Here is a 26,086-nt window from a genome sequence, read left to right as displayed (position 1 = left end):
TACTTCTGCCCAGTTCTTTTGATGGAGTAGTCAGGAGACTTCTTCTTAAAATCAAAAGTATTTATTAGAGCAAAATTGAATGTGCGATACAGAGCTCTGGGCCTGAATCTTCTGTCCCTAACCAACAACAAGTGTTCAGTCAGTGGAATTAGACTGCTACCTGTTCCTGGCCCAGTCTTCTTATACTCTAACGGTGTGTACAGCTATCGAGGCTGGCCGCCCCCTCCGGTGCTGCGTTGGTCCGCTCTCCTCTGTCACAGCAGATGTTTTGTCATTATCGCTCTCGTACGAATGACCCCTCCAAAGCAAGATTAGAGACTGCACACACAACAAGCTCATGTTCTTTACTGATTACGGCTTACGTCAAAAACTATCTGTACCTTTATTATCAAAAAACTGTCTGCACTTTGATTATCAATCACCTTATGTCTTGATCATCCTTGCATTCAATCACATGAGTAATAAGTAAAATAATGAACAAACTCCTTATTGATTCTGGACTTTTCTACTCTTTGTTTCATTACAGTCACACCATGGTAATGATGCTCTTGACCTTCCTATTCTTCAGAACCAATACAGCTCTTTAATATGCACTCTTAGCAAATTATAAAACACATCATTTCCCACAGCTGTATGTCCCACTGGCCTACTTGCAAAGGTCATGTAGGCTGTCGACCCCTGTGGCCTGACATAAGCTTATCTTCTTGCCGACTCGCTGAATTCCTCTCTTATGAGGCTGCTGCGTTCAGGTGTCGTCAAATTATACATAGAATACTTCAAAGTGAGATACTAAGTTAATAATGAAATAGACCTGTCCCTAAATGTAGACTTTTGTGTGGTTTTTAAACATAGCAAACAAGCGAACTTCAGCAGTAATGTTAGAGTAGGGACTAGAGAGGCAGTAATTTACACTGAATTTGATTACTTTATTTAATTTTGCTGAGCAGTAGGCTACACTCTGACATCGTGACATTCACGTGTCTCCTCTATAGAGTTTGAGTTTTCATACAGTGCCTTTCTCTGTCTGCGATTTGTCACGTTTAGGGGTTGTTTAAGCGCTCCCACATGTGAGTTTTTATATTTCCCACCGCCCCTGAAGACTGCATGCCTCCATCACCTCAACTTTGTTTCTGTTCCTCCTTGGTGAACCTCGCGACCCGCCGCCAGCAACAGGAGCTAAACCGGAGGACCAAAACTTATCAACCCCCGACTTTGACAAGAAATTAGTAAACAAAAAGCAAAAACGACCATGAAATTGGCTTTTATTCGCAGCGCTTACGGCAGTCTTCGGGTACACCCAGCCAGCCCAGGAAGCAGACTCTCCGGCTTGTCTCGGAGGTTCCTACCGCCGGTTGGTGCTACCGACAGCCGGGTGATCCTCCGGACGGCGAGTGCGACCTCCAGCAGCGGAACCAGGCCGAAGCTAACCATCGATTTTGGGAAGCAGCCAGAGAAGGAGGATGGGTCTGAATGTGGAAGTTCTGTGAGGTAACAAAAAAAACAAAACAGACAGACAAACGAACAAAAAACCCCCCCCACTGCATTGGTTAAAGGGCCAACACCTGACGGAAATTAATGTTGTTTTTGTATTTTTGTTTATTTCTTTGCCCTAAATTTTGATTCCACCGAGCGGTATTTAGCTAAAGTGATGGACGGTGGTCGGTCTTTTCCAGCTCCTTACCAGCTGCACGTGTCTCCGGTAGGATCAGAGGGACTCTGCCAGCTGATGTAACATTTATCTTATGTTGCCAAACAAGCTAACAATGCTAGAAATGAACCTGAATTCATCGGTTTGAACACAGAAGTGGATGGGTGCTGTTGACAAGTTTTAATGTGACGACACACTGACCATCTTTACCATTAAAATATGTTTGCAAAATTAGTTGTTTATGATACATATTGTAAGTGCAACTGAGTTCAATCATGTATTTTCTTTATAAAACTGAATAAATTGATATAGCAGATAACTAGCTAATAATGGACGCATGTATTTAATGTGTGCATTGTGGGCCAGATATAGGTCAGTGTGTTAACCTGTAGCCCCTCCCACATGATGTCACTACACAGAAAAGTGAGTGCAATCACACAGTTTTCATTTTATTTTACTCCCCTCCATTAAAAATTAGTTATTTATAATAGGCGGTCGTATATTACTTTAACTGCAACAAATCTGGCCACATCACTCACTTTTTTTTTTTTAGGAGAAATTACAGTTTGCAGAGGCGTATTTCCATCTTAAATTATCAGTGGTCTTCTGCTCAAGCTAGAAAAGCTGCAGGGTCTACTGTAGATCGGGGGGGTCAAACTCATTTTCGTTCAGGGGCCACATTTAGCACAGTTTGATCTCGAGTGGGCCGGACCAGTAAAATCACAGCATAATAACCTATAAATAACACAACTCCAAATGTTTTGCTTTGTTTTAGTGCAAAAAGTACATTCTGACATTTAAATTTCTGAAGAAAAATAATTCCGGTTTCAACAATATTATGCCTCACTTTATCTTTTATGCATTACAATTTAGAGATCACAGTATATCTACAAGGACAGAAAACATTTATCACAGGTATCTGGCACAGATTTTAAATTTACATTCATTTCCACATCTGTAGTAATCCCGACCACCTGAACTGACACACCACAAAAACTAAATGGCAACTATTAAGGAAGGAGGTTAAGTTGTCCGTCTGTCTTGTAAATCTTTAAAATTTAGGCAGCAAATATACATAAAAGTTGTGGCAGTACAGTGGACAGATTTAAAATAGCAGTGACTGTTATTGAAAGATTGCAGTTAATGTCTTCTCTGTCATTTTTACACTTTGCAAAGTCGTCCCGTGGGCTGGATTGGACCCTCTGGTTGGCTGGTTTTGGCCCACAAGCCATATGTTTGACACCCCTGCTGTAGATTATACCTTAACTCCAACAAACCAGCACAAAATCTTACGCTATTTTGCAACAACAAACTGTGTCCCATCCATGTTCATCACGTTATTTAGTTTCCACGGGAAACATTTTTGTTGCAGTCTGTGACCTTCAGTGTTTCAGAGTTTGGTTGTGTTGTCTGTATTTTCTTGTGTTTTTCTTTTTTTAAAAACTGCAGTGCTCTCACCACCTTAGGAAGAGTCTAATATTAATAATAATGCCAATATTTTATTTGAGATAGCTGTGTTGCACGTGTTCTCCCCTTTTCTGTCTGGGGTACATTTTCCATAATCTTACAGAATGGATACAACTAACCAGTTCATTTTTTCCCACAGTGAAGTGATCCAGAGCACTAAGGAGGCAATGGAGGCTCTGCAAGGAAGAAATCCAGCAGTCCGACCTTTGTTGGCCATTCTACAGGTATTGTATGGAAAAACATCAGCACGGATTAGGAATTGTGCTTCTCAATGCACATCTTACGATTTGTCTTGAAATTCACTTACATTTACTTAAAATCGACAAAGCGGTGTTATACTAGAAGTGACACTGGTTTGCCTTTAACCAGGGGTTATCTGTTTTTACTAAATTCACTGTATCATCAGGTCTGTATGTGTTTTTCTCAGTGTGCTTGTTTTGTCTCAAAGGCAGGTGAAGACGACGACGTGTTGCAGATCAACATGAAAATGGCAGGAAAGGTAATTCTTTCTTGTGGCTTGTCTATCTGAATTTAGTTCTTAACTTTGCCCATGATGTTTATTTGTTTTTTCCTCGTAAATTGTAAGTTCAGTTTGTCCTCTCGTTTTCTGTATGTCCCCAGATTGGCTTGAACGTCACTCAGATTTGTCTGACAAAGGAATGCAGTGAAGACGAAGTAAGTAAAGCTGACTCACAAATTAGTTTAATATTCTTCAGTGTTGTTGAACAAGTTTCTACATGACTTCACCATTCTCAGGTTTGAGTGTGCAGCATGTAATAATGGCGGTTATATTTAAGGCTTTCAGGGCCTCTTTCAGACCTGTGTTTCACTGAGTCATTGCTTAACTAAAAGTCAGCATTCAAACAGTGATTGTCTTGATTTCCTTTATGTCATGATTTTTTTTTAACCTCATGGTGTTTCCCTGCGTTATGTAACTGGAGCTGGGGAGAACTCCCTCTGCTCAGCAGGAGGTCAACTCTTGATCCGTCCCAAAGGAAGAAATTCCTGGGAATAACTCATGCATTTGAGCTGACAGTGATTTATGTTAGAATTCCTGACCTTAGAAGAGCTCCACTGCTCTACTTTCCACATTTCCCCCTCTTGCTCTTCCTGTGTTTCCCTCTCTCCTCTTTCATTCTCTTTTTCACCTTCCTCTGGGATTTTTACCTCTTTCTTTCCTTAATCGGTAGCACTAACGTTTGCATTTTAAAGGGACAAATGCTGTTTAACCCCCCTCTAGACCTGTGTTAAACAGTGTGACTAGCAAACCACTAAGGCTGCCGTTTAGGCGATATATTATACAGTATGTCTGACCCAGGCTGTAAGCTGTCATGTTAGGGGTTTTATGGGAGACGCCAATGTTTACAAACAGTGACGTCACGAAGTCACGTGATTACCGCGCTGGTTGGCAAAAGGAACCAGAGGAACAATGGCTGATGCGAACTATCCTTCCGTGAAATTGTCCGATTATGCTCAATCCTTATCACCTGAGGCCCGACAAATATACGTGAGTAAGCTGAGATATCAGAGAAACAGTAAAACCTTGCCAGATCCCTACAATTTGAAGACTGTGTGGGTTGACGATCCTTCATTGTGGCCGGACATTTCCTTCACCGACATTTATTTTTACTTGATTGACACCGCTGGGCAGTTTGCCCACCCAAAAATATATAATTATGAATTAAAAATAATATATCTTCTGTTAATCTTCAACAAGATGTCAAAGAAACGTCAATACGTTGCTGTATTTTTTGTCTGCAGTATGGCTTCTATGTAACAGTAACAGACCCACAGCATTTTTTAATTCTAAAAAAACGATCGCTAGACGCATACAGAAACAAATGTGGTTACAAACAGGAGGCTGCTGGCTTAAGGAGATGTTATTGAATATACTTCAATCGACTTTAGTATACTTTCATCGCCTAAAAACCGATCGGTAACACATGACAACACTGAACCAAACCGAAAGTGTAGAGATCGCTTCACGCGAAGGATGCGACACTAAATCAATATCTTTTGGTAAATAAGCTCAAAGTTGGACATACTAAACATGCTAAACTGTTGAATAGTTTACCTGAAGAAAAGTGGGAGCCACAAACACGATCTCTGCTGCTTACTGGGGTACAATTTTTCCTGTTGATGGCTGAAGCCACCGCCATCTTCTCTCTCCTGACATCGGTATTCGGTGAAATTCCAAGCCCGATCCCTTCTCAAAACGCTTCGTACAACCAACAACTACACACGATATTACCATTGTGGTAAATACATGTGCAATTTCATTCATGAAAAGCGATAACTTTACGTATTTGTTTCAAACACGATACCGTTCTCGTAGCAAGCCGTTATGTTACTGCCAGTTCTTGCCAACCAGTAGCAGTCTTGTACCACGTGACCATAGCAAATGACGACACGCTGGCGTCTCCCATACTTTTCTGTGGACCTCCTTGTGTCACAATCATGCAATAATACAATTTGACATTTTACCCAGATTGTTTTGATCTTTTTTTCACTCAAGTTTTTATTTATTTTTATACAGTTACACAAATAAACAAGAAAAACAATTGAACAATTCCTGGGTAGTAACAGAACATCTACATCATCCTTCAGTCCTATTAATCCTAATTTTCCCCTTGTTCCCCTCTGGCATTGCCATTTCAAATCCTGTATTCTGTCCGTTTAGTATCAGTATTGGTGTGCCATCTGGTTTCTGGGGGGATGTCCTGTTGGGCCTTTGTGTGGGGGGAAATTACATGTGTGGGTTCAGCTGTGGTTGTTCCAGAGTCTCTGGAACCCCAGCTGCCAGCCATTCCAGCTGATGACACCAGAGCTGACAACCTGCACTGCAATCCTGTTCTCCCCGCCTTCTGACCTCCCTGATTGGGCCACCCTCCAGCTCCCCTCCACCTTTATCCACCCACATGCAGCCAGCACCAGACCTGCAGATTATATATCTGCCACCATGTAATTAGTCGTGTTGGCTGGTATTCGTGACCAGTCCGCCCTGGTGCCTCTGTGTGTGACCAGTTGTTTGCGTTTTGATGAGTTTTGGTCTGTAGGTACAGGTGGTTGGTGAGTACCGCAGACCACTTCGGTCTGTAAACACTTGTGGTGAGTGCTACAGACACTGTTGTTGTTTAGAGTCTTTGTGAGTTGTGTAACCAGTGAGTGTGAGGCACCAGTTTAGTTTGTTTCTGTACTTTCGTATTAGTTTTTGTTACTGGTGATGGGTGTTGCTGATGTAGTTATGTTTGGCTAGGGAGTTTAGTTGCTTTGTTTTGGGTTTAGATAAGTTTGGGTAAACTCTGTTTGTCTTCACTTGGTTTTATTCTGTGCTTTGATTTAGCAACACTCACCAGTTGTGTGTTCTTTATTGTCACTTTATGTTCTGTTCGCCACTAAGCAATAAATCCCTTCAAGTTAGCCAATAACATGTTTTGTTTTTTTTTGTTGGATTGTAACATCCGTTTTTTTGTTTTGTCCGTTTGTGCTTCCTGTAGTCTCAGTTTGTAAGTTAGCTTTGCCATTATATAGATTTCCTCAGTAATTTTCAATCATTGGTCCTTTGCTGTTGGTCCTGTTTTCCCCCAGTTTCTCATTATGGCTTTTTTTTTTTTTTACATGCTGCTAGCAGTATTTTGATAGTTTGTGGAGCAAAGTCCCCTATATGTTTGTGTGATGTATAGGATTTTCTGTAGACTGATCACATACAGCATTTACACTTAAAAATGTGTGTTTTGTCCTTGTGTTTGCATGCAGATTGTAGAGGCGTTGCTGAAGTTGAATGATGATCCCAGAGTGCATGGCATCTACGTCCACCTCCCCTCGACCTCCCTCACCAGTCGAGTGCTCAACGCGCTCAAACCAGAGAAGGATGTAGATGGGTAAAAAAAACAAACTGCCAAGACACATTTATTTGTTCATAAAGAGTCTAGTTGTTTTCTGTTGTCACATACAAAGACATAATAATGAAGAGTATTTTTTTTCTTCTTGTAGATACTGTTGAAATATTTGTAAAAACTAGTAATGGGTTCTTTGCCTCTAAAACGTACTAAGAATACAGCAGTTGACATATTTATGCGTCTGCCAAGCAGGTAGAGGCATCATTTGTATTTCTCTGTACCAGTAAATGTTCACTCACATGTTTGCCTAAATCAGAAAAGGCTGCACAGAATTAAGACTAAGTTGACGGCGTGTCGTCGGCGATCAACTGAATGAGAAAATTAGCAAAGCATCCTGCATAATCATCACATATTAAAGCGAACTGGTTCAGTAGAGGACAAATGATCTACAGCCAATGCATAGGATGACAAACGTACGTATTGGTTGCTTTTCATTTTTGGCAGCAATCGACTTTATCTTTTGTATGAGAAAATAAAACATGTAAGTCTTATCCATAGCAGTTTACAAAATAGTCTCAATGTGGAGGCTGCTAAAAAATGCCCATCTTCCAAAGAGTTCAGTAATTGAGATGTTTTATATTTCCTTCTAATTCCCTATTTCTGTGTTGTTATAGGATAACAGATTTGAATATGGGCCGTCTGGTACGAGGAGACCTGAGCAAAGGCTTTGTGCCACCTATAGCCAGCGCTGTTTTAGATCTGCTCGAGAAACATGGTGAGTCTCTGCTGAAGGAAATCAATCCTAAGTTCAGTCGTTACTAAATACTGAGGCTGTACTGTTCGGGGGGGGGGGGGGGGGGGGCACCGATAAGGACGACTTGAAACCTAATAAAAACATGGATTTCCTGACTTATGTAGTTCTAACAGTACTTAGATTTGTCTCTGAAATAACTTTTCTCAAAGACGTCAAAGTGTGTGTAGTTGTTAAAATGAACAAATGTACTGATCACAGCAATTTCTAGCAGCATCAAGCACTGGCTGTCAGTGTTATTGTAGCAGATCAAGACCTACTTGTTAATGATTTAAACAGCTGCAACTGTGTTTATTTAGCCGTGAAACTGTCACTGTGGGTGTGTCCAATGCATATACTACCATACTTTTTAAAGATCTGTATAATATCCAAAAACTTCTTACAGTTAATGGTGGACAAGTACTACTGTACTGTATTTTTTTCAAAATATGTTCTGTGGACATATTTTGTCCATATTTTTTCATCCTTTGCTTTCCATAGATTTCCAATACACCATAGGATTTGCTGTCTTCATTTCTGCAGGTCTTCACTTCGATGCTTCCGAGTACACAAAAAGTGATGTTTTGCAGTGCAGGTTTTTTTTATGCTGTCATGACATTCCTTTTAGAAATATATTTAACAGCCTTCAGCTTCCAGTCACAACCTTGTGATAAAGACCGGACTGTAGAGCTGAGTGTGACTATTTTACACTTGTTAGAAAAAAGAAAAGAAAGATGCTGGCCATTTTCTGTACTTCTAATTCCTTTATTAGAATTAGGAGGTTGTAAGAACTGAGGCAGAGTCCCTTAGTTTGGGAATGTTGTGATTTCATTTAGAATGAGATAAAATGCTCGCTGCTTTGAAAATATATTTTGGAAAAAATCCTTTATCATTTAAAAAAAAATGCTTAAATTGGTATTTTCACTCACTACTACATCTAAACATTTCTGCAGATGCTCCTTTGGAAGGGAAGACTGTCTTGCTGGTTGGAGGAGAAGGACCCCTCTGCTTGGCCCTGCAGTGCCTGATTGAAAGAAATGGAATGGTAGCTCTGAAGAGTCACTGGAACTCCAGCATCCTACAGAGACAGGTCAGCTAGTATGCATGTTGATTCTTCTTCTTTTTTTTTTTTTTTTATCTTGACCTATAAAGAGGCTAAAGATCATGTGGTTTGGTCCTTGTCTGTTTCTGCTTTACATTTTTTGAGGGTCTTCTTTTCAGTGTTTGGAAAATTATTTATTTAAAACGCTTTACTATATAATACAGTGATATATATTCAATGAAAAGTCTCAATCCTCTTTACTCACTGTGTATTGAACCGTCTGTCATTTTCAGCTAGTCCACTTACAGTATGTGCAGTTAGTGATTGACCACATGGTGTCAGTGTTTGCTTTTAATAGTTGTCATCAATTTTTTATTTATTTAACCAGATCAAACCCATTGAGATCAATATCTCTTTCACAAAGGTGACCTTGTTCAGCAGCACACGTCATAGAACAATTGCAAGGAGGTGACAGTAGAAGTTAAAATATACGATTTTGAAGGTGCAAAAATGTTGTACGATAAAAACACGAGCAGGTGTCCCAGACCTGACTGCAGCAGTTTCGCTCATGGAGAAATATCAGTCACATTTTTCTGGAGAGGTTTTTCGGCTTTGTCAGTTTTTTTTTTTTTTTTTTTTTAATGCCTGTCATCCACACTTGTCCACAAATCTTCTGAACTCTAGAATTGGCTTCCCCCCTCATCTTTTTTTCATTTCTTGTACTTTATTCCAGGTGATGCAGGCTGATGCCTTGGTCCTGTTAGATGGAGCAAATGTGGATGTTCCACCCTCCTGGATTCGACCAGGGGCTGCTATTGTTTGCTGTGAGCCAACCTTGGACACAGGTATTGCTGAATATATACTAAATCTGCATGGGCATTAGCTACCGGATAAATTTTATTACATGCATACATATTTTTTGTCATCACATGTTGCTTGGATTTTAAATGCTTGCTGCTGCACACAAATTAGTTTAACTTGCAAGTTTCAATCCTGCTGCTGGCCTTTCAGTATACATTATATTAAATTGTTCCTGGCTAAAAAACCAAAAGACAGACTACTGTAGATGTGTTTTTTTTGAGGGGATTTCTCAGTTACTGTTTATGAATTGCAGAATATGTAGCTCTGTAATTTAAGACCGCTTTAAGCTGTATCTTTCTGCTGTTGCTGCTGTGAAATTAAAGTTATACATTGTATCGTGTTACGAAGCATGCATCCTCTGTGTTCTTTGTATCTTATTATTCTATCCATGAGTTGTTTGCTTTATTTTGTATGTGGCTATTTTTATTTAATGTGTGCATCATTCCTACTGTTTATTTTAGATGAACACACCTTTGGGTTGTCCTCGAAGTCTGGGTTAGGATCCCTCACAGCAGCCTACAGAATACATGTGAGTCTTTTTGTTTGCATTTTTGTCCTCATCCTTTTTGCTTTCTATATCTGGCCCCCATAATTCTTCGTTTTGCTCTCTGTCTGTTAGAATGTGGTACGTAATTGCAGTCGGTGGCTTAAGGAGCAGCAGTACCGACCCTGGCATCTGCACAGCCTCAAACTGCAGCCCCTGACCCCTGTGCCAAGGTACAGGCCAACATGTGTTGGGCTATAAAGAACTAAACTAAATTTTCCTGAGTGAGGTTCTTTCAAACCAAATTTGAACGTTACACAAGTAAGCTGAAGTGTGGCATTTTTTTTCCTCAGTGACATAGAAATATCCAGAGCTCAGACACCCAAACCAGTGACTCGGCTGGCTGAGGAGATTGGTTTGCTGCCAGAGGAGCTTGAAGCCTACGGCAGGAACAAAGCTAAGGTCCAACTCTCCCTGTTGGATCGCCTCCACTCGCAGCCTGATGGCAAATATGTACTGGTTGCTGGGTGAGTGACACTTACTGATCAACCATATCATGTTAAATTCCTTCAACTACTTAGATTTGTCACACAAAGGCCTACTAGTCCTCAGTAAGGCACCAAGCGATCACTGTCCCTGCTCCTTTGTTGAATACTGTGATTTATTTAGGAATAATGGTTTTCTGTTCATATGTGTATGACTGAATCAGTCACACTGCACTCTAACAAATTTGAAATTCAAAAATATTCTATTTTCTGTATGTCTAGTATAACTCCTACTCCACTGGGTGAAGGTAAAAGCACAGTGACCATTGGCCTAGTCCAGGCCATGTCTGCCCACCTGAAGCACAACTCCTTTGCCTGTCTCCGGCAACCTTCCCAAGGACCCACCTTTGGGGTAAAAGGTCAGAAATAAATGCTTTGATCTTTATCACACATGCAGCAATCTCAGAGCCTGCAGCAATCTCAGAGCCTGCTGCAATGAGGCTCAACCACTGTTTTACCATGTGAGGAAATCTATCATATTTCATACAATGTGGCTGAAATATATAGGCATTTTTCAAGCCCTAGAAGGTCCAATCATCACTACAGTGTATGTCAAGTAAAAGAGAGCTAATAAAACACAACAATCCCTGACGTTTAAAATGAACACTGAACATTAGGCAAGTAAACATTCCACCTTAAAAGCAGCCAGAGTGTTGTCTTTCAGAGGCACAATTCATGTACATTTTGACTGAAGTCCCTTGTTTTCCAGTGTTTGTATTTGTGGGCATTGTTAGACATGTTGATTCCATCCATTAGCTATATACCACTTAATCCTTATTAGGGCCGCAGGGGAGCTGGTTAATTATCAATTAACCTCAGCATGTTTCTGGACTCCTGGATGAAGCCAGAGAAAACCCACACATGCACAGGGAAACTCCACACAGAGATCCAGACCCAGGCAAATCGGATCTTCTAGCTGCAAAGCTACGGTGGTGACCACCGAGCCACCATGCAGCCATGTTTTATTTTATTTTCTTCTTTTTTAGGATTAGCACATTTGAATGTTCCCTCTAGCCCCAGCCATGGTTGAGCTGTTTCTACAGAGATGCAGGTCTTTATATTTCAGTAGAAAACAAGCACGCAGTGAGGACAATTGTGACAAGATGAAAAAACACCCAGAAACTTCTTCAGACTTAAATGGTTACGAGTCATACGTTAGTATTTAAATAGGTGTCCAACTGCTTCAAATTGTTTCGTTTGGAATGGAATTCTAAATTTAGTAACATTTATCAGCTAATGCATTTAGGGTTTCGGCAATGCCTTAGACTGGCACCTACTCTACAAGTTAGGAATGTAATTATATTAACTGTGTGATAATCCATCTTTGTCAGTGTGAGGCGGTGTCTACTCTCCCTGATGCGCTTTTTTTTTTTTTTTTCTGAGACGTAGTGGTTCATATAGAGTCCAGCTCTTCTCCTTGGTGTGTCCTTGTCTTGCTGTCTGCTTCTGACTGTTACCTCTCCTTTATGCCTAGGGGGCGCTGCAGGAGGGGGATATGCTCAGGTCATCCCTATGGAGGAGGTAAGGCATGCAGACACTCACTGTACTCCCTAGCAGGATTAGCGCAGACTTCAGAGTTTCTATGAAGAGACTCAAGCACACATTCACAACCCCTGCAGCTGTGACTACAGACACTGTCCATAAAGATGGAGAGAGGGAGGGGTGAGTTTCAAAGCTCTAGACATTAAGGCAAGAATGAAACAGCCTCTTCTCCCATTTGAGCCTGCTCTGTCTGCCCCTCCTTTTCACTGCACATGTGTAAAAAAAAAAAAAAAAATTGTTTGGTTTCCTTTCTAAACAGAAAATCTACATCACGGCCACATGACTTTATTTCAACCCTCATTGTTTCGTATTCACCCAATCCTACAATGTATACATTACTAGGATAATATCTTGATGCCTTGTTCTTTATCCCTTCACTCCTTTTTCTACTTCATTAATTTTTTCATTCTCTATTTTGTCTGCCCGTTATCCCTTTAGTTCAACCTCCATTTGACAGGTGACATTCACGCCATCACAGCAGCCAATAACCTTGTGGCGGCAGCCATCGATGCCAGGATGCTCCACGAGGCGACACAATCAGACAAGGTGACTGTGTTGAGATTTATTGTGAGAAGGAAAGTGCATTTCAGTGATTCTTCATGAAAAAGCACTGAATATCGATAGTTTGGTTGTTCTGTTTTTGATGTACTACACTTTTCCACCTCAAACTGCCAGTTTGAAAGGGGTTGCCTTTAAAAAAACACAATTGCACTATCAATCACAGCCAGAAACTGTAAAAACAAAACAAATTTGAATTTTTCATGGTCCTTGAACTACTCGTCTGTGATGGGCCATTAACCAAATCTATGCTTAAAACCCTAGTGTTTCATGAAAATGTCTTCATTCGTCATGTCTCATTTACTAATTTGCCCAAAATATGCTCTGTGTGATGAGCAAATGCTGTAAAAACCAAAAATTTTAGCACTCTTCCACATGACAATGAAGAAAATGACTCTGCTTCAACCAAAAGTCATGTGACTAAAATTTAGGACCTTTTCAGCTGAAGTGGGCAGAACTGCAGACAGCAGACAAATATGGAAACAAGTTAAAAATTTAAGTAGTAAAATATCTGTAGTATGTGTAGTCACTTGTTTTGTTTCTAGTACTGGTAACTTCTTTAGACACTTGGAAAAAGTTTGTATGTTTCCAAGTTTGATATATGGTTTATGAATGAGTTACTGTATGAAACAATAACTTTGTCATAGTGTCATAGATATTTTTAAACTCACTAGTTCTAGCCATGCTTGGACTGTTCCCACAGAGATGCAAGGTTTAATATTGCAGTGAAAAATTATTTCAGTCCATAAATATGTGACAACAAGTAAAATGGCCAAAAGCTGCTTGGGGTTCAGAGGATTAACCTTAGACGGCTCCCAAAGTCTGACAGTGTTCTTAATTTGCAAGTGTGTAATAACATTCTTGTTTTCTCCAATTCCACCAAGGCCTTGTTTAATAGGCTGGTCCCTTCAGTGAATGGAGTCAGAAGATTTTCACCCATTCAGATCTCCAGGCTACGTGTAAGTCTAAACACAGCAGTGCCAGAATCACTTGTCAACAGCAGTTACTAACTTGCAGTATTGAATATGGAGCTCACATAAAAACAGATTATTCTGTCCACTAGGGGGCCACAGTGAACTTATTTTAAATTCCTCCCCCTTATCTTCAATGTTCGCCTCATCCCCAGATAATTTTTGTGTAATGAATCTCCTGTTTGTGTGAGCATGAGTAATGCTTTATTTTGTATTGATGTATTCCTTACTAAGAAGATATGGTGGATGTTATGAATGCAAGAGGGAAAAGTTTGAACATAAGTTAACTCAGTGTTTGTCCTGTTGCAGGAAAATCTTTTGATAAGTTAAAAGCACTATAAAATATTTATTGCCCTTAATAGAGTAGGAGATAAAGATTGTTTTAAGTAGAGCACTCCCATTGAACCTGACAATGAGTCGATCATCTTGTAGCCGTTTAGTCTGGACTTGTTTTACATGCTTGGATGATAATGTGTCTCCAGGACTAGACTTCCTTCATGTGAAATAAAATGTATAAATTGTCATACAGTATCAAATGTCAAAAGCATCTCTTTTTCCAGAAAGGATCATACGGTCTTTATTCTCTGATTCCAGCGTCTTGGCATCTTTAAAACAGACCCCGCAGCTCTCTCACCGCAAGAAATCAGCACTTTTGTACGTCTTGATCTTGACCCTTCAAAGATCACCTGGCAGAGAGGTACCTCTACAAGTATACTAATTCTCTGTACTTATTTTGTTTACAATTGTACATCCAGCCTGACTCACTAACACGGATGGTGAAAACCACAGAAATTCAAAATTCTTATGTTCAACTGTTTCTCACAGCTCCAACTAAAGGACAAGTTGTATGCTTGTAATGCATTAAATGCTATTTTTCCTAGTTTATAGTCTTTTTTTTTTTTTTTTTTTTGTGCAAAACTAACTATTTTCAAGCTTCCTCTGCAACAAAATTGTGAAGTTATGTGCTGTCAAGCATACAGTGGTGAACTGGAAATGTGATAGATATTTGTGTACTGTGGAGATGTTCTAAGGGAAGACTTGCTGCAGAGCACCCAGTCTGATTTCTGATCTGTAAGCACTGGGGCATATTCTTGATCCAAAGCGTTGTCATGACTTACACAAATGTAATTTAGAGCAAAGATGTTTTGACAAACATCCCATGCTCCATAAGTGTATGTCTTATTGTGCCATTCCTGAGTAATGTCACATGTAGTCTTGAAACTGAACGCGTTTTCCATTTTGATATTGTGAATTCTAAAGTTAGTTCGTATTAGATTAGTGTCTCAAATGTTGAAGTGTTGCATTGGTCAGTCACAAGACAATCAACAGGACATGATAGTTATAGCATAGCAACTGCAGTTGTAGCCATGTTGGTTTAAAGTAGTTGGTGGGAACAACCAGCTGGGGGCTGCTATGACTGATATGGTACTTACTCTAGTGGCTCCAGAGGGCATTCTAAAGAGACGAACCCTGGAGATTAAAAACAGGTTTACCGCCTAATGTTTTGTGGGTGTGACTGTTCATCAAACAAACCATATTTTTCACTTCCTCTGTCATTACCAAACCAGCATGATAATATTTGACTAACATGTTTTTATTGGCTGATTATAACGGTATAGCCATTGAGTAACTGGTTTTCACCCGTATTATCAAAGTCTAAGTGCTGAGTGGGGAGTGTGTGTGTGTGGGGGGACTGTAAAGGTCCTCATATGGTTAAGTCCATTTTTATTGTTTTGTACATCTTAAAAACTTGGAGGTGTAAAGTTAAACTGTTAGAATGTAAATGCTTCCCACAGCCGTTCCTTTAACCCCTTCAAGTAGATCGCCTCCCAACTTTACACACAAATAAGGTTTTCTTTTTTTTTTTTAGTTTCAAAAATGAAATGGAGGAGCCAATATACATCCAGCTAAAAATTAGTATAATCTGCTCCCTCACTGCCTGCTTTGTCCAGGTGAGCCACTCAGAATGAACAGCTATGTCAGTCCACCAGGTTTATTTCCCTTCTAGAGCTGTTTCTGTTAACTCAAACAAAACCCAGCAAATGTTCTGTTTGCTGCAATGGTGAACACTGTTCATGCACTCGTGTATCTGAGCAACTTAAGATCCAGTGGAATACTTTTATTTTTGGCAGTATATTCACCATATCAGTAAGAAATCCTTGGTATTGGCGCATCATGTGACTGTTAGCTTTGATTGTATGAAAAGTCTGTCTCACTAATTTACATCTGTTGACTGCTGTCAATTACTGACAGTCTTATTCGTGAAAGTGACATGGAGAGGAGCAACTCGGCTGCAATTAAAGCTGAAGACACTGAAACAATCGGTTTAGAAGAGTCATTGTGAAATAGACCGTCTTTGCAGTATTTTGAACTAAAAATTTAAGACACATTCTGGGGACATGTAATACTCCCATTATTTAGCTGAAAAGATGTATAATATGGGACCTTTAGATGGCGAATCCCTTATAGGATGAGCATTTAAAATGAATCAGAATGTACCATACACACCAAAAACGGTTTATCAGAGTGCAAGACTGTGGATAGTGATTATTATGCATATTTAACATTTGTTTACTGAAAACTTCAAAATTGTAGATCTCATAACAAAATTTGTGTCTGTCATGTTTTACAGTGGTCGATACCAATGACCGTTTCTTGAGGAAGATCACCGTAGGACAGGCAAGCACCGAAAAAGGACAGATCAGAGAGGTAGGCAGCATTCATTCGTTCACAATTTTGATTCCCTCAGATTACTTCCTGTATATTTTTCACCCCTTATTTGTGTATCGTATGTTGACGGGCATATGAAAGCTTCTACAGTAATTAATTGTGAAATATACTACACCCTTTCATTGTAATATCTAAAATGTTAGATTTCAATTCCAGTAAAATACTTTCACTCAGTCAAATGGGTCTAATGTTGTTGTTGTTAAATTGACATTAGATGCCTGGATTTTTATGCGTTTGTATCTCATAGCGATAACTAAAAATTTTCCCATACACACACGCACTTCCCCTCCACACCTTCCTTTGTCCTTGATACGGCCCAGATGTATTTCACTCCCATATCTGTAGTAATGACGGTTAAATGAAATTCTGTAAATAAACACTAAATGTCAATGGGAAGCAAGCAGCCTTAAGTGAAAGCAAATGTTTAGAAAAGGAGAAAAATGACCCACCCATCTACAAATGCGCACACACACACACACCTTGGGCTGCCTCTGAGCTAGTTCAGCATATGCTTATATTTACTGCCATCAGTTCATCCATTCTGTTTCCCTTTCATTCCTCTGCCCTCCACCTTCCTCCATTGCTGGACACACTATAGCCCCTCAGGGTATTATCACTGGGAGTGGGAATAGAAATCGTGTGTTCCTTGGAGGATGGATGTGGTTTAAGTTGTTTTCTTTTTTTTTTTTTTTTTGTGACATGGAATGGAGACTTCTTTGGTTTTCCAGTCTTTCCTGTGTGTACCTTTAATTCACTCATGTTGTCTTGTTCTTTCCATATTTCTTCTATTTAATTGAAATAGAGAAAGTTGCTTGAAAATTAGTTAAACATGTGCATCGTTACATGTTTTTTTTTTTTGTCAGTCATCATTTCAAAGCTCCAGAATACTCTTATTCTCTTGCCCATGGGATCAACCTGGTGTCTGAGGAAGGTTTCCAGTTTTCTTCCCACAGTGTGATTTCTTCAGCACTGTGGTCTAAAGGCTCATTTCTTTCCCTTAAAACTGTTAAAATCATCAGAATGAGGGGATAAAAGTATTCCATTGTGAAAGTGTAAACAAATTGTTTTTCTTTGTAGCTACAAACTTGCACCTGATTTTTTTTTTTTTTTTTTTTTTGACTGTTTAATGACAGGTAGAATTTTCAGATCTGAGGAACTTAGAATTGTTGCCTTGGTAGTTTAGATGACACTTATTTTCCTGTCTCACGTTTCAGACAGGGTTTGACATTGCAGTGGCCAGCGAGATCATGGCCATCCTGGCTCTGGCAGACAGCCTGGAGGACATGAAAAACAGACTGGCTCGCATGGTGGTGGGGACCAGCCGCTCCGGACAGCCCGTCACCACAGAGGACCTCGTATGTGTTACTGTGTGGTCTCGTCATTCAAGGAGTGTGGGAGTTTTAACCCCTGGAAATGTCACAGTTGCCTTATTGCAACATCTCTGGATTACAGAACAAAAACACTGAGTCAGCTTCAGCTGTTGTTTATACATTAGATAAATAAAGAGTTCTGTCTGTCAAACACTGAAGAGGAGAGTTATAGAGGCATGAAGGTTTGACTTGTATCAAACTGTCTGAAACTTTTGAAGGAAACCCCGTGACATAAAAGAATCAAGTGCAAATTATTTTAACAGAAATATTCCAAAAGGAGGATTTGACCAGCCACAACAAAGCATTTAAAACAGTATTATGGTGACTAAGAGCTTACTTGCAACTTAACAAATGAAGACCAATCACTGACAATGGAAGGAAAATTTTTAAAACGAGTATATGCAATGTGAAGAAATGTAAACTAAATCAAATGCAGAAATACTTGAAGTAATGAATGACAACTACTCATTGATGTTAAACAATTAAGCTAACAGTGTTTATTATGGTTTCATTGTTAAGAAAAGCTCCGTTTCAGAGGTTAGGCAGGGTTTTCACCAAATCACTTTGTAGGGTCAGCTGGTTTTGGTTTCCCACAGATGTCGGTGCTGAAGAGGATCCCCTGTAAGGATGCAAAAAACCATCACCACACCTTAAAGCCAAGCCAGCGGGGATATGGTGGATGACTGTGTGTTAAACAGAAATTGCTGACTCTGCATTATCTGGGTGGCAAACTTTACTCAACATGTTAATATATAAAAGACAGAAGCTTACAAATGGACTGTGGCTCAATTTTTCATTAGTAGCCGACGACTGGGGTAGTGTGAGGGTCGTGTTTTGTCTGAATCCTGATGACTTTTTCTTATTTCCAACTCCCAACCTCATTTTTCTTTCTTCCCCTTTGTCAGGGTGTGAGCGGAGCACTGGCAGTGCTAATGAAAGATGCCATCAAGCCCACGTTAATGCAGACCCTTGAGGTGAGACACGCATGTAACCCCACTTAAATAGCCATTATCCTGCTTAGCTGAATATTTTCTGATGAATGTCTTGTGGAAGACGTAGGGTGCCTCTGCTGAGAGAAAAGCAAGGAGGAGAAAAGCGCTCCACTGAGAGCTTTCAAGAAAGGATTATAGATCGACTTCTTCCCCCTCTGGCTCTTCATCTTAATGACAGCTCAGTACTGTGCAGTTGTCAGGTGGAGCTCTCAGGCAGGAGATCCACCCGATAAAGTTTCATGCAGCTGCGCTTAGGAAACACTTTAATTTGGGTGTGATGACAATACCATAACTCTGCCTCACAACATCTGGCTTTCATTGTGGTTTAGACATTATCTTAAGATGAATGGATATGTGATCACACCTATGTTTATATTATATTTTTACACATGTATGTAATGCACACACATAGATAATTTGTGGCGTAACGCTTTTCTGTGCTAGAGTAAAACATCAAACTCTTGTCAAATTATTAGTTAATCAACAAAAAATATATTTAAGTGTGAATTTTGGGCTTTTTTTGTTTACTTTCAAGACACTGCCTGAGACTTAAGATTTTTTTTTGGACCACAATGATGAATTGGTTATTAATCAACAATTTAAGTAATTTTAACTAGCTTCCTTAACTTTCACATCATATTTTCTGTAGATATTAATATATTATTGAGCCCCAAAACCAGTAGGTTGGCTTAAAGCCTTCACAAAGTTGGGAATCATTGTTGCATGATGGTGGTACTTGGCATAAAAGCAGAAATTGGACATAGAAGGTTAGACTTATGACATATTGTTGCTGACATAAGTTCTCCTCAGGTGGTGTAAAACATATTCAACAAACCATTCTTGTAAAGTAGTTTCTTATCTTGTCAGTCTGGCTTATGGGTAGTGTGTTGGAGTCTGTACATTCAAAGATATTTGGTTTCTTTTTTAAGTTAACGCTGTAACTGTACACTTAACTGAACCTGAGACACACGGGTCAAAAGTTTGCTGCACAAAGCGTATTTTTTCTGGTGGCTTGATTTATGTAGTTAAAACGCTTTTTAGCACAATGTTAAGAATCGTGCTTCTGATAAGTTTTTGTTTCTGCTTCTGTCGTATATGGCTATTTTTCATTTGTTTGTTCCTTGTTGGTTTTGAACAAAAAGCTTGATTACACGGTTATTGGGTGGGGAAAATAAACACGGACTGTCCCAGATTCTGTGTTTTCACGGCTGTAGAGGGGGTGGAGGGTTGTATGCAGCAGAGATTTGGTTACTTTCTGTTTTTTTTTGAGGAAGCATTACAGTCCTGTTGTATGAAACTGTTTCCTGTGTGGGTTTCCTGTCATTCTGGTCAGGGAACTGGTATCGGAGCCGACCGGGCCTCAGAGCTTCATGAGAATTTTCCATCAAGCCTGACCGCCTGTGCCCTCTGTACTCTCTTCATTTGTTATTGTGGTGAATACAGAGGCACTCAGGAGAATAGAGTTGGCATATGAAAGCTGGTGTAAGTGTGCTGCAGCTCGCATTTGTGTTGTTTCAGACTCTCAGATGAGGCAGGGTTTAGGAGAGACATGGCGCAAGAAGAAAAGGGATAGTTTTTGATTTCACTCCCTGTGTACGTGCCCTCAGTTATTCTGTGAGCTTTTCAAACATCCTGTCTACATAGGAGGCAGTAGACCGTCGTGTAGATAGTCAGGCCTTGTGCTGTCTCACAGTAAAGGCTTGGTAATATCTTAGTAGTTTAACACTTTTTCACAGCTTGTGGAGTGAACAACACAAGAGATGCACACAATGGAAAAAGTACTGACATGATCGCCATCTTCCTGTTTTTGTTCGTCCCTCTTCCGAGCCTTCATAACCCTCTTGTTCAAAAGCTGGAGAGGTGACACACTGGACTTGTCACTTATTCCTGCATTTATCACCCTGTTGTAGCTGTTGTATGTCATGAACCGTTTCCTTCTGTACAGATGTGTAATGAGGTAAAATTTTGAAATGGGTCGTGTTAAAAGTTCAGGGGCTGGAAACAGATGGAAAGCCACGTAATGTTTGACGTGTTCGGACTTTCCAGTGAATGAGTGAAGGACATGTTGTTTAGTTGGGTAATAGTGCTAAAAGATTATTTCTTGTCACAATATAGTGTGCCCATCAAAGTCCATTTTCCCTTCGCTTTCCACTATTTTCCATGTAGCCCCTCTTTTTGTTGGTAAAGAAATTGCTGTTGTGAATTGTAGTTCTGGTTTACATGGGCAAATAGACAAGTTGGCAGCTTTTCTCAAAGCCTTGTTAAATGGCTGATTTACTCCTCCGAGGGGAGGCTGTTTATGCAGGCGCAGGGAGAGGTATGCAAACAAAAGCTTAGAAAATCATGCTCGGTCTTCCATCCTTCCTTTTTCCTCTCTGTTAAGGAATTCACATTGAGTGTAACAATAGGTCAGCTGGCTTTCGCCGCTGTTTGTTTTTTGTCCCCCCCCCCCGAAGGGTTTTGATCTTAAAGACTCTACTCTCCCTTGGCAATCATATTCGGTGTTTTTTTTTTTGTTTTTGTTTTTTTTTCTTTTTCCTGCTCCGTGCCAGCTATTAAACGTCTGAGGCAATAGTAGTTTCCCCTCCTTTGAGGGGAAAAAAAAAAATCATGATTGTAACCAGAGCTGCAGCTGGAAGTTTTTTGTTTTTTTTTTAACTTTCTCCATGAAATGTCAATGATTGCGTCCATCACAATTTTTCAAGAAGCAAGGTGATGTCTTCGGCCAACACTCCACATCCATCCATCCATTCCCTATACCCTGCTTTATCCTCACTAGGGTCGCAGGGGGTGCTGGAGTCTATCCCAGCTGACTCGGGCGAAGGCAGGGGACACCCTGGACAGGTCGCCAGAACACTCCACATATCCTGTAGATTTTTTTTTTTTTTTTTTATTGTTGTTTTTTTTGCCAGTGTCAGCTAACAGTTGCTTCCAAACTTCATCCCTTCCAGTCTACTGGAGTGTGTAGGTGTTAACCTATCCATTACGCAGCTCCACAGCACTCTGCTGGATGCAATAACTGAAGACCTAACGATCCCAAAATGAAAGCTCACCACCTTGTTTTGCCTCAACCCTATGCAATACGTGTTCTGTAATTGCAGCCAGTATAAAGCTCCGCAGCACATCTGCTCTGCGAAATGTTACGTATTCAGTGTAGCCACGACGCAAATCTAGTCATACTGTAAACATGACCACAGCAAATCTTGCGCCTGAAGTACTTCTTTAGTCTGTGTGTGTTTCCAGCCTTTAGAGAGTAATCCAAACCAACAGGAGAAGAAAGTTTGGCCCGCAGTCAGGTTGGCATGTCACTCAAGTACCTCTTAACGCGTGACTGCTGTTTAGACAAACACACTGCCAACCAAAGTGCATCCACACTTGGATATTTGTCCTGGAAGCTTGACTGAAAGATGCTGAATTTAGTATAAAAGAAGTGATTAGTCATTATTTAAACTTGGTCTGCTGAGTTTCTGTGGCTGTTTTCTCAACTACTCCTGCATGTTTGTGTGCCCCTGTAACTGTTGTAGGGTTCGCCAGTGTTTGTCCATGCTGGGCCCTTTGCCAACATTGCCCATGGCAACTCCTCGGTGCTGGCAGACAAGCTGGCTTTGAAGTTGGTTGGACGGGACGGCTTTGTGGGTAAGAGCACAGTCCATGCATACAGATCACACACACGAGCATGAAACCTTTGAGGATGATCGACAAGAAGATCCTAACTGTTGGGACTCAGATGGGCAGGCATTTAAAGCGTAAGCTTTTTCAGCAGGAGAGATTAAACCATAAATTACAATTTGAACTTCAGCTTTCTCCTTTGCTGTTGCAACCTTTGCCCTACATTTGTTTTATTTCTAGTTCTGGTCTCCCTGCCTCTGGGACTAATATGTTGCTCTGGAGTCCTGCTTTCTAAGAAACTGGTCAAAAGATTGTGTAAAAAAAAACAAAAAAAATGGGAGAGAGGAAGGAAGCAGGTCGATAATCTTAAGAGCCCCTGGAATGCTTTAGAGTAAACCACACTGATCCCTTTGATGTCGAAGCATACTTACGTATTCTCATTTTTATCTGTATCTATCCTGCTGCTCTCTTTGTCTCTTCATTTACTTCAGCTGCAGAAATATGTTTGGAACGTGTGTGTCTGGAGTTTGCCAGGTGTATTTTATGTACATGCAAATCAACTTGTCTTATATTTGAGTGCGACACATTTATTTTTTGCATAAAAGCAAAGGTTGACGATGCACAACATTTACCCAAACTATAATCTGTAGCTTTGTCATGTGTGGCCAGAGAGCTGGCCTTCACATCGTGAAGCAGAAAAGCTGGGAGGCTTGTATGTGTTTTTATATCTCCACTTTTCTCCACCCCACTTGTTTTCGTCTGTCTTTTTCCCTCCTTCCCTGTCTGTCTGTTACCTGACTCTCAGGTATGCCAGGAACGCGCCCTCCCTCCTTTTTTCTCCCCTGGCAGCTGGGATGCATGTACCCCTCTCACTTCCCCTTCTACTCCCCCCTCTTGTCTTAGAATACAAACATCCTCGGCTATTTGCTTTCTTGAATGAGTAATAACATAGCAAAGAAGTTCAACAAAATAAACATGTCTGCACAAACGGTATATAACAGTGAGCAAACCCTTGTGCAACATCACTTAAATGTCAAATATATCATAATTTTATGAAGTTACAGTAATTGCATAACAACCTAGTTGAACAGCAGGGTATGTCCTCTTGTGTGAAATTAAAAACTGAGTTTAGATTTGCTATATTAAAATTACGAGCCCCACAGTAGCAACTCGATCCAGCAGTAGTCCACCACCATGCATTACTGGAACTTAAATGTTTTATGTTTTCCGTTGTATTGTCTACCATTGTTTTTCATGGCAGACTTTATCGTCCTTGTGTGGAGGATATCCGTGTTGCACAGATTTCTGGAGCTATACGTCAATGTTTTGGTTTTTTTTGTTTTGTTTTTTCAATTCTTTGCTGGCAGAGTTGTGTAGCTCTACCTTTCTTTTAAAAATGCCCTAATTCCCTTGGTTTTAAGTCGGGCAGTACATTTAGTGAGATTATAGATGTTTATTTTTCCACCTTTTTGTTCGTTAGGAACTCATTTTGACATAGCATTTGGGACCGTTGTCATGCTGTAACGTTACTCTTCTGCCAAGCTTCTGGAGGCTGGAATTCATCTATTCAGCCAGTATTCTGGTATATCCACAGGTGTCTTCAAAACACCCATTGCACTCCTGTTACCTCATATCAGCACCTCTGTGCTTTACTGTCAAGACTATTCACTCGCTGTGGTTGTCCTTGTGAATTTACAGTTCGGATCAATTCACCCTAAAATTTCTACTCGTGACAAAGGAAGTACATGAACTTTCTGTGAACTCGGGAGATCTCTAGGGATAATGAAGTTACTTGTAGCCATGCTTCATCATGCTCCGTATTATTGTAGTGTGTTTCAGGTCACTAGGATCTGGACCTAAAATGTTCCCTTAGGTTGGAGGAGGGGGGGGACTGCTGGGAGATGAATCCCACATGCCAGATTTGTGTGATTCTCGTATCATTAACTGTCTGGAGTACAGAATAGAGATAGCCCCTGATGCTAACATTTTCCCACATCAAAAAGTCACTATTTTGGCCTCCATTAGTTGTATTGTGTAATTTTAGTTTAACTGAGCATTAAAATTTCTTTTATATATTTCTTCCACTTGTTTTGGTTATTGAACCAGAATCTGCACTCTCTACAAAAACAAGTGCATCCTGGAAGCTGCAAATACAGCTTTCACATGGTGTTTTTGATGGATTGATTCCAGAAGCGGTACGGAATGATTTGTGGATTAACAAGTTATTTGGATGACAGATAATCACCAATTTTGACAATGATATGGTGAAAAAAGGCCCCTTCATTTACATGAGTGGCTGCATTGCTTACTTTTTACAGCTGATCAGACAAAACAAGAAATCTGAAGACCCTTAAGGAATTGTGAAATAATGAAGGATGCGTTTTCTGACATTTGAAAGGCAACTGATTAATTGCTGAAATAATAAACATAGTAATTTGTAACAGCAAGAACTGTATGTTGCAACTTCACTGTTGTGGAAAACTCTTAACAGGATATAGATGGTCTTGTTGATGTAGCCTACTTTCCAGCATTTTTTTTCTGTTTTTATTGGCTGAGTGGTGTGATTGTACCAAAGCTTTGACTTGTAGTCCACCATCCAGCTTTCCCTTAGGCCTTGTTCATTACAACATGGACCTCCTCTTCCCCTCTGGCTCTCTGGATGGTTCATGGTTGTTGCACAGAACCAAAAGCTTGTGAATGTTTCCTTACAACTTCCTCTTGGGTCAACCTCCTGCTTGGTGTGGTGCCGTAGTGGGAACCTTGTTGTATTTGCTGTTGTTGCACACTAGCTCTCTGTTCTGCTTTCCCTTTAAATATGCCTTGCTGTGCTGGACTGGGTGTTCACGGTATGAATTTTTCTGTGCTCACTTTGTGGGAGATCACAAAAGTTTTTGGAAATATCCGCAAACACTGTACGTAAGAATGTGATTTTCATTGGCAGGCAGTTCAGTATGCGGCGCTCTAGTGTGGCGCTAATGAGAAACGCTGCGCTCTGTCGGGTTTGTAACCAAATAGTCTCGCTGCGTTCTTGTACTCTTCAGTTTATTTGTTGAGCAGAGATACTTTTTACGATGCAAATGATGAAGGCCCCAAACCACAATTTCTGCTTAACCACAGTATTGTCATTTATCTTCCTAGAAACTGAAGTCCTATTACTGAAATCGTTTTATTCCCTTTCCAACATCATTTAGCTTTTCTTCTGCCCAGAACAGTTTATCATTTAATTGAGCTCCTCGTGTCTTTGCACATCTTTTCCCTCCCTCCCTTGAAGCAGTGTCTCAAGAAGTAAATTATGCTTTCACAAGTAATACATTGAACCAAACAAAGCAGCTTGATGTATTTCCTCATGGAAACACTTGTTTTCTCACTAAACCCATAGAGATTTACTTTATCAAGTGTCAAGACACTTTGAGCGACAATAAATTCTTTTTCTTTCCAAAGGCCTGGTGCATAATGTTCACTTGAACTAATATTTTTGATTTTCTTCTTTGTCATGTTTCGTAGTATATTTCTTTAACAATTTATCTACACACATTTTATAGGCTTATCCTTTTCTTGTGTAGAATCTATATCATAATGGATTTTACATCCTAGTAGAATTGATGCCACTCCTGGAACTGTGACAGGTTAGCTGGTCT

The 26,086-nt window shown here is 40.1% G+C and overlaps 1 protein-coding gene across 1 annotated transcript in view; it reads left to right on the top strand.

Moving 5' to 3' along the window:
• Positions 1 to 1,119: 1,119 nt before the first annotated feature.
• The window catches only part of mthfd1l (methylenetetrahydrofolate dehydrogenase (NADP+ dependent) 1 like), a 47,476-nt gene continuing 22,509 nt past the window's right edge, over positions 1,120 to 26,086 (top strand). Inside the window, exons 1-20 of the mRNA XM_022198231.2 lie at positions 1,120 to 1,488; positions 3,255 to 3,339; positions 3,564 to 3,614; positions 3,737 to 3,790; positions 6,872 to 6,996; positions 7,629 to 7,729; positions 8,698 to 8,834; positions 9,520 to 9,631; positions 10,109 to 10,176; positions 10,267 to 10,364; positions 10,485 to 10,658; positions 10,899 to 11,035; positions 12,151 to 12,197; positions 12,657 to 12,764; positions 13,661 to 13,735; positions 14,342 to 14,444; positions 16,380 to 16,456; positions 17,692 to 17,832; positions 18,753 to 18,821; positions 22,364 to 22,475. Coding sequence (XP_022053923.2) covers positions 1,250 to 1,488; positions 3,255 to 3,339; positions 3,564 to 3,614; positions 3,737 to 3,790; positions 6,872 to 6,996; positions 7,629 to 7,729; positions 8,698 to 8,834; positions 9,520 to 9,631; positions 10,109 to 10,176; positions 10,267 to 10,364; positions 10,485 to 10,658; positions 10,899 to 11,035; positions 12,151 to 12,197; positions 12,657 to 12,764; positions 13,661 to 13,735; positions 14,342 to 14,444; positions 16,380 to 16,456; positions 17,692 to 17,832; positions 18,753 to 18,821; positions 22,364 to 22,475 — 2,113 coding nt within the window. The 5' untranslated portion in view covers positions 1,120 to 1,249. The remainder of the gene's footprint in view (positions 1,489 to 3,254; positions 3,340 to 3,563; positions 3,615 to 3,736; positions 3,791 to 6,871; positions 6,997 to 7,628; positions 7,730 to 8,697; positions 8,835 to 9,519; positions 9,632 to 10,108; positions 10,177 to 10,266; positions 10,365 to 10,484; positions 10,659 to 10,898; positions 11,036 to 12,150; positions 12,198 to 12,656; positions 12,765 to 13,660; positions 13,736 to 14,341; positions 14,445 to 16,379; positions 16,457 to 17,691; positions 17,833 to 18,752; positions 18,822 to 22,363; positions 22,476 to 26,086) is intronic.

The sequence above is a fragment of the Acanthochromis polyacanthus genome, chromosome 16, assembly GCF_021347895.1.
Source record: "Acanthochromis polyacanthus isolate Apoly-LR-REF ecotype Palm Island chromosome 16, KAUST_Apoly_ChrSc, whole genome shotgun sequence".
Classification (NCBI taxonomy): domain Eukaryota; kingdom Metazoa; phylum Chordata; class Actinopteri; family Pomacentridae; genus Acanthochromis; species Acanthochromis polyacanthus.
This window is presented reverse-complemented; position numbering and strand designations above follow the sequence as displayed.